This window comes from Pteronotus mesoamericanus, unplaced genomic scaffold, assembly GCF_021234165.1.
Source record: "Pteronotus mesoamericanus isolate MK-2021 breed Mesoamerican mustached bat unplaced genomic scaffold, CSHL_Meso_final scaffold_167, whole genome shotgun sequence".
Lineage (NCBI taxonomy): Eukaryota > Metazoa > Chordata > Mammalia > Chiroptera > Mormoopidae > Pteronotus > Pteronotus mesoamericanus.
Window position 1 is genome coordinate 2,092,658 of NW_026555308.1, and position 15,097 is coordinate 2,107,754.

Genomic DNA, 15,097 nt, shown 5'->3' on the forward strand with positions numbered 1-15,097 from the left:
CCACAGTTGCCTCTCTGCATCACACTGCCTTTCCATCCAATCTCTTTGTCTCTGCCCCTCCTATCCACCTGGCTGAATGTGGCTTCTTTAAATCCTTGATTTTCGGACTTCAATACAGCTCGATTTTCTGACGGTTTTGGGTGTTATTTGCTTTTGAGACGAGCTCGGGCATGTTCAGGGTGGTATGGCTGTAGGCTGCTATTTGTTCTTGAGATCTGGTTCTAATTTTTTCTATGGTTGCACAAGGAGGTAAGGTATGTTTACCTATACCTCCATCTTGATCAAGAAACCTTAGAGTCGCCCCCGTGACTTCTTACATGTCTTCCAGGATACTGACTTTTAAATTTCATTTTATTTATTTATTTATTTATTTATTTATTTATTTATTTATTTAGAATCCAGGTCACTGTTTTCCAGAAGGTTTCTGAGATTTATCCAAAATTATGCATTTGGATTTCATTTGTTCCTAATAATTATATGGCATTTCATCCAATGTTTATGCCTTATTTTATTTCTCCACTCTCCTATCAATGAACACTTAGTTTGTTGGTGCTTTTCCAATCTTATAAACAACACTGTAATGCACATCTTTGTACACATATCTCTATGGAGACACATTGGTGGGAGTTTCATGCTACCATCCATATCGAAGTGAAGTCAGTGGGGAGAGGTGTTCCCATGATCTCTTGCTGTATAATAACTATCCCACAACTTAGAGTCTTAAAACAATTTGATTTTCTCTCACAATTCTGAGGGTTGGTTGGCTCTGTTGGAGGATCTCGTTGCTGGGACTTCATATAGTTGCTGGTAAACAGTGGCCAGGCTGGAGTCATCTGAAGCCTTCTTTACTCTCATGTTTGGCGCCTAGGCTGCATGGCTACATCAGCTGGGGTCAGACAACATTTCTCTCTCCACACAACCTCTGCCTGTGGCCTGCATGGATTTCCTCGCAGTTTGACTATCCCAGACTTCTGAAATGGCAGCTGACTTCCTCCAAAGGGAACTTTTAAGAGGCCTTGGCAGAAGCTGCGAAGCTCCTTAAGATGCAGCCTTGAGGTCCCAGAACTATCACCATTGCATTCCACTGGTTAAGCAAGTCACTGAGTACAGTCAGGGCTCAAGGAGAGAGGGTTAAATTTCTCATCTTAATGGGAGGTATAGTAAAAAAATTTGCAACCATCTTTTATCCAATACAGAAGTTATGCTTGATTAAATATCACAAAACTGGTTTCCAAAGTGTAGGTTTTAATTTACACTCTTGTAATAAAAAGTCTGACTTCATTTTTATGTTTGCTTACAGGATTAAAGCCCCATGCCTCCCTCTTCCCCTTGTGCTCCACAACTAGGCAGGCTGACAAGGCCCAGATGCTCTCTCCCTCACACTGGAGGGAAACGGAAATCAGGAAAGGCCTGGCAATGTGCAGGACCCCTCAGCCAAGCCTCATCCAAAACCACAATAAAAACCCCTTTTTGCTCTTTCAAATCATTTCAGATGTGCCTTGCTCCCCACTAAAAGCCTCATCATATAAGTAATCCAACTCATACTCTCTGGGTGGGAGTGGCCTCATTAGTCTCCTCATCTGAATCAAATTTTTGTGGGGAGTGTTGATCCCATTGTAAAGCAACAAAATATACTCCTATGAGCAGTGCATGAATTTCACCCTGCTCACACATGGTCAGTACTTGGCATCATCAAACTTTGTAATTTCTGGTTGAATGTTTGTTTCTTCCTTCTGCTCCAAATCATTTATTTGAGTCCCAGTTTCCTCCCCTCTGCTGTTGGTTCCCTGTATATTTTTCTTTATTTCACTTTGTGTAGCTTTCACTTTTTCCTCCATTTTATGACCATATTCAACCAATTCAGTGAGCATCCAGATTACCAGTGTTTTGAATGGCGCATCTGATAGGTTGGCTATCTGTTCATTGCTTAGTTCAATTTTTGGAGCTTTGATCTGCTCGTTCATTTGGGCCATATTTCTTTGTCTCGGTGTACCTGTTACATTGGAAGGGGTGGAGCCTTAGGTATTCACCAGGGCAGGGCAACTCAGGTTGCTGAGTTATGATGTGGTCTGGATGAATATTTCTTCATTAACTCCTTGGTTGTTGGACTTCTTTACAGTTTGATACTCTGGCAGTTCTGGTTGTGTTTTGCTTTTAAATTTGTTGTTGTCTGTCTTTTGGTTGTATGAGGAGGCAAAGTGTATCTACCTACATCTCCATTCTTGGCCAGATGTCAGAAAAATCCCACACTGTTTTGACTACTGTAGCTTTGTGGTAAGTTTTGAAATCAGGAAGTATGAGTCCTCTAGTTTTTGTTTTTCTTTTCCAAGATTGTTTTGTTTATTTGGGGTTCCTTAAGATTTCATATTAATTTTATTTTACTTTAATTAATTTATTTAATTTTTAAGATTTTATTTATTTATTTTAGAGAGATGAGGAGAGGGAAGGAGGGAGAGAGACGTTGATGCATGAGAGATACAGTGACTGGTTGCCTCTCACATGCCCCCAGCAGGGGACCTGGCCTACAACCCAGGCATGTGCCCTGATTGGGAACTGAACTGGCAACCTTCTGATTTGCGGCACAATGCCCAACCCACTGAACCATGCCTGTCAGGGATTAACTAGTGTCTTTTAAAGAAGAGAACATGTTGACACATACAGAGGCACTTGGGCTGCATGGGCACAGAGGAAACACCATGTGAGGACACAGGGAGAAGGCAGCCACCTGCAAGCTGAGGAGAGCAGTCTTGAAATGGCAGGAGAAACCAACTTTGCATGCTCCTTGATCTTGGACTTCCAGCTTCCAGACCTGTGAGAAAATAATTTCTGCTTTTTATGTCGCCCAGTCTGTGGTAGTTTGTTCTGGTAGCCTAGAGGAATAATGCTTGATCTCAAGTGTTTTAATTTGCATCTCTAGCTCGCTATCCTGCTTGCTCATTATTTTGTCTAAAACACACCTGGGGTCCCCTGGCTGTCCTGCTCCAGAGACAGAGCTGTACCACTCACACCAGTCCCTTGCCAGTGTTACTTCTCCAGCTGCCCAGCCTCCTAGCCCTGCGGGGAGCATGTCCAGGCAAGGCGCGGCTCTTTGGAAGTCCCTAAATCTGTCTCCAGGATCTACTTCCCTTGCGCTCCTGGCAAGAAGTAGGCGCCCAAGCTCTTTCGTGAATGTTACTAGACTGTAAATGTCTCGTACCTGTGGAGGAGGGGCACAGTCATGTAACGGAGCACAGCCAGGACCCCTCCCCCCGCCAAAGGGTATTTTGTAACGGGGTCCAGAAATTGGGGTGTCCAAGAAAAATATATTCTCCCCAACCCAGGGTGGGCTGCCATGGGGGATGGGAACCTTGAGCAGGGCCATTGAGAAGTCATTTTTCATGTCACTAACAGGATAGCTTCGTTCCTCATTTGCAAAGAAGATTATTTTGCACATCACCAAAGCTAATCAGGAAGGTTTAAGACAATATAGAAGGTAACTGAGAGAGAAAGAGGAGAAGCGACGGGGGCGGGGGGGGGGGGGGGCGGGGGGTCCTGCAGGAGAGACGGAGGGACACAGACTCTGGGGAAGGGTGTGAAGACCACGCGGGAAGAAAGAGGGGAGAAAGGACTCTTGCTAGTGGGCCAGGAGAAGGTGCCACAGGGTTATGGATTAAGTGATGGAGATCGCGCGGCGACGCAGTGGATGGTGCTGAGACCCGCAAGAGGCCTGCCTAGCTGAGCCCCGGACTTCTGTTCTTTTTCTTCTGAAGGAAGGTACCCCTGACTGGCCTGACTGCGCAAAGGGGGGAAGGCAGGACTGTGTGTGTGCTGGTGGTGGTTTTGAAGGGATTTTGAGGTTTAAGGGTGACATTTAGTCATTAATCAAACCTGTAAAATTTTTGAATAATTAGTTCCTTTCCTTTTCACCAAACTCTGCCATTCAGAGCCATAATTCCAAGGGCGGCGGGCAAAGGACCCCCAACCGAGGGGTCCCGGGGAAAGAGAGTGTCGTTGTTTCGGTAATAGCATCTGGGCATCCCCGCCCCCCTCCCACGGGTCCTTCTGTTCGGTAACAGTTCGGGGCAGCCCCTGGATCTGGGATCCGGAGATGCCAGGACCGCAGTGTGCAGAGGCTAAGACCGACGCAGCACAAGCGGTTGGGGGAATGCCCACCCTGCGACAGGGACCACAGGCGCCAACCCCGGACACACAGTGAGCACTGGCAGCGACCCGCGTGGGACATTTCGGGATCCCGCGGAGAGGGGAAGCGTCCTACGGTCTTGCGCCCCGAACATCGCCCGCCTGCGCTTCGCCAGCCTCCCTGCGTAAGGTCTTTGGGAACGGCCGCTGGGGGCGGAGAGGGCTCCGAGCCACACCTCCCCCAGCGGGGCTGCGCAGTCTGAGAAAACAGAATCGAGCCTTGCCTCCGGAGTCTGGGATCTGGGAAGAGAAACTTGCGACTGTGACTGAGGCACCCTGCCGCCGCCCTCAACCCGACCCCGCCCCGAGCTCGAAGCCGCAGGGGCGGGGTCGGGGGTGGATAACTGTGTCCGGACTGGAGATGGGGCCCCACCAGGCCCTCCTTCTCCTTCTCGCTGAACTTCGAAGGTAGAGCCATTTCTGAGAGGTGCGGTCACTTTCTTAAGATGCTCCGGGACAGGACCGCCCAGGACCCCGAGAGGCTGTCGCAGGGGACCCGGAGTCTGGACTTCCACTCCTCCCGCGTTCTCTCAACCTTCGCGAGACCCCAGCGTCCCTGGACCTCTGCTGGACACCACGTACCCCTGCTCCGTGCTCCCCAGGGCCTCCGACCTCAGTGCAAGCTCCAGTCCTGCCTTCCCCTCCTACCTTGCACCCGGTGTCCCCACCCTAGCCTCTCCGGGCTCCTCCCCCAGGTTCCCAGGGCGGCTCTGGTTAGGCCCCCTCGAGCCCCGAGGCTGCCCAGGCTAGAGCGCGCCATGCTCCGGGTCTTGGCGCTGCTGCTCCAGCTGCTGCCGCTGCCCGTGCTCGCCCCGCAGCCCAAGGCGCAGGACGTGAGTCTGGGCGTGGTGAGTGCTGGGTCTCCCGGCTCCTGGGATTTGCAGATGGGCGAGGAGAGGGAAGCCAGTGTCGGACACCTACGTGACCGCTGATTCAAATGTCCAAAGAGTGACTGATTGGGGATGGTGTCAGGGGACCAGGATTTTTGGATCAGTCAGGTTTGGGGCCTCGATTTAAAGATCTGGAATGGGACTTGGGTGAGGACGTGGGGACTAGATGAAGAATGGCAAACCCACGGCTGGAGGGCCAGGACCTTGAGAGGGGAGCCGTCAGGTACCTGGGGCTGGAAGCCCTGGGTTTCCTACCAGTGAGAGGTGAGGCTTCTAGGATAGCTTGGGAAGGCAGCGCCGCATCCCTCTCTGCCTGACCGACTCACCCGTTCACTTCTATGATCCAGGACTGGCTGACACGCTACGGCTACCTTCCACCACCCCACCCAGCCCAGGCCCAGCTGCAGAACCCTGCAAAGCTTCGGGATGCCATCAAGGTGATGCAGAGGTTTGCAGGGCTGCCTGAGAGTGGCCTCCTGGGTAGGTGGCCCCCAGACCCTTCCCAGACCTGCCTCTGCACCCAGCTTGAGCATTATCCAGCTGTTCCTAAACCTCAGCATGCACCTGAATCATGGGAGAGATGAAAGTGCCGACCTCAGTTGATAAACCGAGAGGTTCTCAAGCATTTCTCTTTCAATAAATATTTGTTGAGAATCTCTTAAATGAGAGACCATTTCAATCTCCACTGGTACAGCAGTGAACAAAGAAAGATAAGGTCCCTGCTCTCATGGAGCTGACCTTTTAGAGAGAGAGAGATACATTCTAGAGATCAGGAACAGAAATAAGCAAGATAATTTCAGATAGTGATTAAAAAATTCTTTTAAAAAATCCTCACCCCAAGGATATGTTTATTGATTTTTTTAAGAGCGAGAAAGGGGTGGGGAGAGAGGGAGAGGAAGAGAAACATCGATGTGAGAGAGAAATATGGATCTGTTGCCTCTCGTATGCACTCCAATCTGGGATCAAACCACAACCTAGGTACGTACCCTGATCAGGGATTGAACCCGCAACCTTGTAGTGTACAAGATGATGCTCCAACCAACTGAGCCACCTTGCTGGGCAGATAGTGGTGTTTGGAAGAAGATAAAATGACAAGGATATTGAGGGGCTGTTCTGGTCAGATCAGGGTCCTTTGAATGGTGTCCTATGAGTCAATAGGAACTCCTATAACACCAATAACTCATAGAACACGAAGGGGAGGAGCCAGACTTGGGAAGATGTGGAAGAACAGTGCACCAGGCCAGTGCAAAGGCCCTGTGGCAGGCACAGGCTGTGCATCTGTGATGAGAGAGGTGTGAGGAGCTAAGCAAATGGCTGACTGTGGGGAGGAGTCTTGAAAGGTGTTTGGGTTTGATTCCAAAGCATAGTAAAAAAACGGGTGGGTTTGAAGGAAGGGGGCAACTTGGTCTGTTTTGAAGTTTTACATTTCCTCTGGTTGCTGATGGAGAATGGAGGGTGGGGAACACAGGACAGGAAGGAGGGGTTGCAGTGTCCAGGCAAGGGGTGAGGGTGGCCTAGTCTGGGGTGGGAGGCGTGGCGAGAAGGGTTGAATTCAGGGGTGCACATTTTGGAGGCAGAGCTGAGAGGCTCATCTGCTGGGTTGAATGGGGAAGAAGAGAGAATGGGTGGGGTCCTGGCTAGCTATGAGGGAAGGCAGCATCTTTCCCTGTCCTGTCCACTGACCAGCAGTGTTTGGCATCTACCTGTGTTCAATTTTGATTTGTGACCCTCAACCATGAGGTGTGAGGTTTGATCTTTCTTTGAAGATGAAGAGACTTCTGTGAATTGAGCGCAGCTGGAAAAGGGGATTCCAGGCATCTTTAATCAAGGAGGGAGTGGCTAGCCACAGACCCAGCTGGCATGGGGACTTTAGACTTTACCTAGATGTGATGGGGTCTTGGGAGCTATGGTGTAGGGTGCGGGTAACCTCCCAGGGGTTTCTAGCCTCAAAGAAAGGAGTTTAGGTCTCCTTTCTTGAAGGTCTCCTTTCTTGAGTCTAACTGCCAGGGCTCAGGGAGGCAGGACCCCAAGATTCCTGCCTGAGGTTCAGAGCACCACCTGGAGGCAACCAGTTCCTCTAGGGCCGGGTGCAGAGGGTGACACTGCCGAGAAAGACAGTGTCACAATTTCGCATGAGTTGGCTTCCGGAATCAGACTTCCTGAATTCAAATCCAAGTGGGGCAAGTTTCTTAACCTCTCTGAACCTCAGTTTCCCCATGTAGAAAGTTAGCTGGTACCATGCTTAGGGCAGGTTATCCTGCTGATCCTGCTCCCCCAACCTTTCCTACAGACCCAGCGACAATGGCCACCATGCATAAGCCCCGCTGCTCCCTGCCCGATGTGCTGGGGGTGGCTGGGCTGGTTAGACGCCGCCGCTATGCTCTGAGTGGCAGTGTTTGGAAGAAGCGAACTCTGACATGGAGGTAGGTCTTGATGCCCACTCTACCCTGGGCCTGCCTGCCGGGCCCTGGTCTCTGTCTCCCTGGCCATCCTTATTCCCTTACTCTTTCCCCAGGGTACAGTCCTTCCCCCAGAGCTCTGCACTGAGTGAGCAGACTGTGAGGACTCTCATGCATCATGCCTTGACCGCCTGGGGTATTGAGTCAGGCCTCAAATTCCAGGAGGTGGATTCTCAGAGCCCAACAGAGCCTGACATCCTCATCGATTTTGCCCGGGCCTACCACAAGGACAGTTACCCCTTCGATGGGCAGGGGGGTACCCTAGCCCACGCCTTCTTCCCTGGGGAGGCTTCCATCTCTGGGGACACTCACTTCGACGATGAGGAAATCTGGACATTTGGGTCAAAAGGTACAATATCCCTTTTTCTGAGAGGTCCCCTTCCCAGGTCTGCCTGTCCTTAAGAATTAGGTTTAAATTACATTTATCGATGGGGGCTGTGTCAGTTGGGATTCTCCAGAGAAACAGAACCAATAGGATATGTGTATGTATGAAATAATTTATTTTAAGGAATTGACTCACGGAATTGTGGGACTGGCAAGTCTAAAATCTGTATGGCAGGCCCACAAGTTGGAAGTTCAGGTGAAAAGTGATGTTGCAAACTTGAGTCCAAAATCTGTAGGGCAAGACAGCTGGCTGGAAGCCCAGGCAGGATTTCTATGTCACAGTCTTGGAGCAGAATTCTTTTTCCAGGAAATCTTTTTGGCTCTTAAGCTCTTCAACTGATTAGACAAGGCCCACCCACAGTACGGCGAGTGATCTGCTTTACTTAAAATTAACTGATTGTATATGTTAATCATATTTACAAAATAACCTCCAAAGCAACATCTAGGTTGGTGTTTGACCAGGCAACCTCTCACCATAATCTGGCCAAATTGACATAAAAAATTATCCATCACAGAGGCCTGTCAGGTACCCAGCTCTGAGCTGGGGCTGAGGACCTAAAGAGGTAAAAACAGTCCTGACCAGTGTGGCTCGGTTGGGCATCCTCTCAAAGTGAGAGGTCACCAGTTTGATTCCTGGTTAGGACACATGCCTGGGTTTCGGGTTTTGTCCCTGGTCTGGGCGTGCATATGAGGGGCAACTGATTGATGTTCCTCTCTCACATCAATATTTCTCTCCTTCTCTTTCTCCCTCCTGTCCCCTCTCTCTAAAAATAAATCAACAAAATCTTGAAGAAAAAAAGAGGCAAAACTACAGTTCTGTGTAGCGGCTGAGTTAGAAGAGTAGTTGACAGTTGCTACAGGTGATGATGATACAACACAGCTTTACGAAATCACAACAGGAAAGTCCTCAAGCCTGTGGGCAGGTGCTCAGAGGAAAGGCTGGTCTGGGCTTTAAGCTGAAGGAGGCTTCCTGGAAGCAGTGACTTTGTTCATTACACACACACACACTCTGAATCCTGACTAGCACACAAAATCACACTCTCCTGGCATACAATATGAAAGGGCAAGCCAGTGAGCTAGCTCAGTCCAGAGTAGTCAGGAGTGGTCAGGGACGGGAGCACTGGGGTGGGAAATGGCCTGGGACATTTGGGCTGGAAGGCAAAAAATACAGTGTCGGGAGGGAAACCATAGAGGATGGATGGAAAGTATACCACAAAGGGCCTTGGAGAGCTTGGGGAGGAGTCTGGATTGTAGGATTCTGAAGGCAATAGATGTGGAAGCTTTTGCATTCTAGAGAGACCAGGGACTGCAGTGCAAGATAGAGGCAGGAAGGCAGGAAGTTGCTACAGAGTCAAGGTGAGAGATGGCGGGTGATGGGGGTGGTGACAGAGAGCACTGGGTAGCTGAGGGAAGTTTAGTCAGGACAGGCAAGACCGGGGTGTGATTGGATCCTGGGGGAAAAGGGTACAGGAGGGTGGGGTGTGGGCTCCTAGAGGACAGTCCTGTTAATGCAGATGGAAAATGTGGGAGGAGGAGGACCAGGCTGGGGGAAGGCAGAAGTGAGTTCAGGTGAGGGCGTGTTTACAGTGTTTATGGGCAGTCAGTGCAGCTGGTGCATCAGTGGTTCAGTATGTCGTTCTGGAGCTTGAACTCCTTTGACTTAAATCAGTTTCCCCAGAAGCGAAGCTCAAGGTGGAAATTCTTATGCAAGCAGTTTCTCAGGGACAGGTTCTCAAGGGAAAGGGAAACAAAAAGGTTAGGGAAAGAAGCTGAGCAAGGATATGGTCTCAGCTCCAGAGGTGCCTGACCCCACCAGAAGGTCTGGAGCACAAATGGTGCTACAGGGTTGGCCCTGCCCCAGAGGTGAGGTGCCCAGCTCTCCTAGTCCCAAATCAGCCATTAGCTGCAACATGCTGGGCAGAGGTGGCCTGGGAGGGAGAGCCATTTTCTGGGGAAGGGAACAACCAGTGGGGTGGGCACACAGGGTCAGAAGATTTGGGCAAGCTGCAGCTAGCATCCACAATAGTGAGACTGTAACAGCATTTTAGAGCATGACCTTAACCCTGGCTGGTGTGGCTCAGTGGATTGAGCACGGGCCTGCGAACCAGAAGGTCACATGTTTGATTCTCAGTCAGCACATGCCTGGGTTATTCCCTAGTTGGGGTTGTGTGAGAGGCAACAGATTGATGTATCTCTCATACATTGATGTTTCTCTTCCTCTTTCTCCCTCCCTGCCCCCCTCTAAAGGTAAATAAGTAAAATCTTTTAAAAACACGCACACGCACAAACTTGAAGTGGAACTCAAGGCTGGGATCCTCTGCTTGCTATGAGTCTAAGTTACTTGACTTCAGTGTGCTTAGTTTTGGCACCTGAGAAGTTGGGATAATAATAGCACCTGTGGGAAAGTGTGGACTTGCAGATTAAATGAGTAATTCACTTCCAGCTCCCTGCACAGGGCCTGACACAGAGTAGAGCTCCATTCATTGCCAGCTGCTATCAGAGCTGGACCTGGTGGCAGGTTTAAGAGTCAGAGGTACTGGGGTAAAGAGGAGAGTATGGAATGTGAAAGTCAAGTACAGAGCTGTGGAGAGCGCCACAGTAGAGGGGAAAGGGTCGGGGGAGGAGGAATCAAAGAAACAGAGAAAGAACAATCTGAAAGGTGATCACGTTTGAGCAAAAGAAGTGGCTAGCAGTGGGTGACATGGGAAACCAGTCCAGTAAGTTACATAGGCTTGGATTTGGTCAGCTGAGGATGAAGTAACCTTAATGCCTGTTGGTTTGGTGAGTGGGGGAAGAATCCAGGCCGAAGTGGGGTTGGGCGTGGGAGGGGCTGAGGAAGGGGACTGAATTTAGACCACTGACCAAAGAACTTGCTGGGGAAGAAGAGGGGTGTGGATGGGTGGCAGACTGGTCCAGGGAGTATCTTAAGATGAGGGAGTCTTGAGCATTCAGGAATGCTGGATGAGTTAATAGAAAGAGTTTGGGGACGGGTGGATAGCCACATGAATGGGTGAACAGACAGATGGATGGGGCATTTTTCTTGTCCTAGGGAAGGTGAGGCAGGGCCTTGAATAGAACAGGGCAGGAGGCAGGAGGTGAGCATGGGGGAGATGAAGCTATCTGTTCTGGGTGTACAGGAAGTTACAGATTACATAGGATGGCCTGTCTTGATAGAATAGAAAATCCATTTGTCAGCATTTGTCATCTAATAGTTGGGGGCTGGGCCTGGGCAGCAGCTTGAGGGGCTGAGTGCACAGAGCAAAGGAGCTTTCTGCAAAGGCCCAAAATCTCCCCCAGCTGCATTGCATGAGAATGGTGCAAGGAAGGGTTGTCACAAAGGAAGCAAGGCAGGGAAAGCGTGGGGGTGAGAGATGAGAGATCTACCTGATTAAATAAGACTCCAGACTTTCTCCCATTTCTCAGAAAAAAACTCGGAGCAATGAGAAAACCCACAGTCAACATGGGAATTCATCAATATATATGAGTGACTAAGACCACCTGGAGTCACTGCTGAAAGCAGGACAGCACAGTCAGAGTATTTAGCCTTCGTTTCAGCTCTGTCATTTAACTTGATCTTTCTGCACCTCAGTTTCCTGGCCTGTAAAGTGGATTTGGAGGTAGAGGTTTTGCGAGAAGTAAATGAGGACAAGTGTTTGCTACTCCTCTTATGACTTACACGTTTCATTCTTCAATTCATCTAGTGGCCTTTAGTGGCTAAGAAGGAGTTGCTTCTCAGTACACCACGTCACTTCCAATAAACCCACTTTCAACACTGCTGACCCTAATTAGAGATTTGCATGAAATAGATCAACATTTAGGGAAATCTGTGCTTCCTAGGGGCTGGCCCACCTCTTGCTGCCTCTGTCTCTTTTGGCCCTGTCATCTGCTAAACTGGAGCCAGCAGGCAGCTCATGGGTGGATGAGGAGCTGGGATTTGGCCAGCAATGGGGAGTGTGAAGAGGCTTGCTTCTGGCGCCTGGGCTTGGTCCCCAGGGAAGAGGTCTCCGTGTTCAGAGAGGCTGAGAGTGAGGCTGGCCCCGCAGGCCAGCAGGCTGTGGTCAGAGAGTGCATGCTGAAGCTTTGGGCTCTGAGGAAATGGATGAAGGCCGCAGTGGTGGGAAGGAGAGGCCAGGACCCCAGGGAGGCGGGGAGGGGTGGAGGCTTTGAGAGGGAGAGCTGCGGAAGGCAAATAGAGAGAGGAAGGATGTGGGCACTACAGGGGTGCAGATGGAAGGAGGGGGGAGAAAGGAAAGACCATGGGGGTGGGAGTGGGGTTCTGAAGGTCTTGGGAACAGAGGCCAAGAGGACGGAGCAACATTCCTTGTGGGTGGGAGTGGAAAGGGTGGGGACCTCTGACCATAGGCTGGAGCTGGGACCCGGGAAACTCCAAGGGCTGGGGCTTCCTCTAGAGAGCTGTATGCATCCTCAGGCTTCGGCTTCCCCTGCCCCATGGTTTTTATGCACAGCCTGCCTTTACTGTGGTCATGACCTACATCACTCTAAGCTTGCCCTTCCTCTGTTCAAACTGTCTCCTGTACTTTCCCCAACCTGTTCTATAGATCTTTTAAGTCTGGTACCCCAGTGCCTAGCACTGCCAAATAAAAATATTTGCTGAATAAGTGAATTCATTCAGGGAGGGAGAAGGGTCTCAGGGATGTTTTTGGGCAGAAAAGGCTGTGGCGATCTCTGGAGGGTCTCCTGGCTGTTGCTGTCTGCCAGCAGGACCCACTCTCAGGGGCTTCCTTGCTGCCCCTTTCCTGGCTGCCACAGCTCCGGCCTGTTCTCCCTTCCTCTGCAGATAGTGAGGGGACGGACCTGTTTGCTGTGGCTGTTCACGAGTTTGGCCATGCCCTGGGCCTGGGCCACTCCTCTGCGCCTAACTCTATCATGAGGCCCTTTTACCAGGGCCCTGTGGACCATCCCACCAAGTACCGCCTGTCCCAGGATGACCGTGAAGGCCTGCAGCAGCTCTATGGTATAGGGAGTTGGGGGACGAGTGGTTCTTGCCATGTGAGCTCTGCAGCAGGGTCAGGCAACCCACGCCTCTCTAACTCTCTTTACAGGGAAAGTGTCCCAAACCCCGAATGATGAGCCCACAGGGAAACCCCTGGCTCCTCCTCCCCTGCCCCCTGCCCTGCCCCCTGCCCTGCCCCCGGACAGGTGAGTCCCCCTCCAGCTTTGTGATCTTGTGTGAGCTCCCTATGGTTGGTGCCCTCCTTGGTGAGGTGGGCATGGTAAGAGTCCCTGCCCCATAGGACTGTCATTAAGGTGAAGTAAAGAGAGGAGCCCTGGCCCCTTTCTCCTGATCTTTCCTTTCCTCCTCAGGCCCTCCTTCCCTGTCCCAGATCGATGTGATGGCAATTTTGATGCCATAGCCAACATCCGTGGAGAAACCTTCTTCTTTAAAGGCGAGTCACTTCGGATATCCCCTGACCCCATAGAATTGGCTTCCTACACACTTAGCGTGACTCACTGGGCCAGTGGTGTTTCCCAGAATGAGGGACTTTCAAATTAGGGGGTGGGGTGACTCTCTCTGCTGAGCACCCCGCACCTGCTTTTCCTACTCCCTTTCTTTCCCCAGTGCCCACTGTCCCTCTGAAGCCCCAAGGAGCTTTCCCCCTTTTTCCTTCCCCCCAAAGGCCTATATCCTTGCTTTCTTTTTCCTAAGTTCCAATGGCCCTTCTTTTGCCTCTGTAACTTTCTTCCTGAGCTCATGCAGCCCAGCTGGCTCGCTTCTTCCAGGGCTCACTTCTTCTACTTGTGTGACTTTCTGAATAAACTTCTGCTTGTGTTTAGGAGGAAAAAAACCCATGGGGGTGGGGATTGGGGGTGGTGGTAGAAGGTAAGTCCTGGGCCAGCTGGTCACCCTAGAGCCACTGGACCCTTGATTTCCAGAAGGACTTCTCGCCCAGCACTAAATCCCAGCAACACAGTCTGGGGGACAAGACCTTTTGCTCTCTCATAACCCACACCCACCCCTTCTTCTCCCACAGGCCCCTGGTTCTGGCGCCTGCAACCCTCAGGACAGCTGGTGTCCCCCCGACCTGCCCAGCTCCACCGCTTCTGGGAGGGGCTGCCTTCCCAGGTGAAGGCCATCCAGGCAGCCTACGCCCGGCACCGAGATGGCCGAATCCTCCTCTTCAGCGGTGAGTGAGGTCCAGGCGGGTACAGGCGCGGCACGGGAGAGTTGCTCAACAAGCCACTTCCCTGCAGGCCCCCAGTTCTGGGTGTTCCAGGACCGGCAGCTAGAGCGTGCCGCGCGGCCACTGGAGGAGCTGGGGCTGCCCCCGGGGGAGGAGGTGGATGCCGTGTTCTCCTGGCCACTGAACGGGAAGACCTACCTGGTCCGGGGCCAGTTCTACTGGCGATACGATGAAGCGGCTGAGCGCCCCGACCCTGGATACCCGCGCGACCTGAGTCTCTGGGAGGGGGCGCCTCACTCCCCCGACGATGTCACTGTCAGCAACACCGGTAGGAGAGCCTGCGGGGAGTGTCTGAGGTGCCGGCACTGCACGCTACTGGCCCTTGGGGTTGGGGCTTGAGGTCATCCTGGGGGACTTCAGGGAGCCCTGAGAGGGGTGGGGCTTGGGACAGCCTGGATCAGCTCTGCAGCATTTCTGCCCGCTCTGCAGGTGACACCTACTTCTTCAAGGGCACCTACTACTGGCGCTTTCCCAAGGGCAGCGTCAAGGCCGAGCCGGACTCCCCTAAACCCATGGGCCCCCAGTGGCTGGACTGCCCGGCCCCCAGCGCTGGCCCTCCCTCCCCGACGCTGCCCAAAGCGACTCTCAAGCCCGGAACATGCAATTGTCAGTGCGAGATCAACCACGCCTCGGGGCTGCCATTGGTGCCCCTCCTGCCGCCCCTTCTGCTGTCTCTTCTGCCCCTGCTTGTGGAGGATGTCACCTTCTGCTGAGTGGGGACAGAATGCTACACTGAAAGGGCTGGGTTTCCCACAGTGGGCCTGTGGGGGGTTGTGATCGCTGCTAAGCCTTATTCTCTGTTCCAAGGGGTGGGCTCAGCATGGATTCAGCTGGGCTTAGATGGGGGACAGGGAGACAAAGTCTGGCCCTGGGACTTAACACAGGAAATGGTCGGCCCCACCGCTCATTGCCCACTCAGGTCTGTCCTTTTTCTGGAATAACTGGCTTTTCTCAAGAGTGCAGCAGGCTGACTCCCCATAGC

The 15,097-nt window shown here is 51.7% G+C and overlaps 1 protein-coding gene across 1 annotated transcript; it reads left to right on the plus strand.

Annotated features, from left to right (window-relative positions):
* The first annotated feature begins 4,937 nt into the window (after positions 1-4,937).
* MMP25 (matrix metallopeptidase 25) lies at positions 4,938-15,097 on the plus strand. The gene is made up of 10 exons (XM_054589215.1): positions 4,938-5,027; positions 5,417-5,549; positions 7,360-7,492; positions 7,585-7,877; positions 12,711-12,887; positions 12,976-13,072; positions 13,238-13,320; positions 13,906-14,058; positions 14,126-14,383; positions 14,545-15,097. Exons 1-10 carry the CDS (start codon positions 4,938-4,940, stop codon positions 14,826-14,828), a joined length of 1,701 nt encoding a protein of 566 aa, XP_054445190.1. The 3' UTR covers positions 14,829-15,097.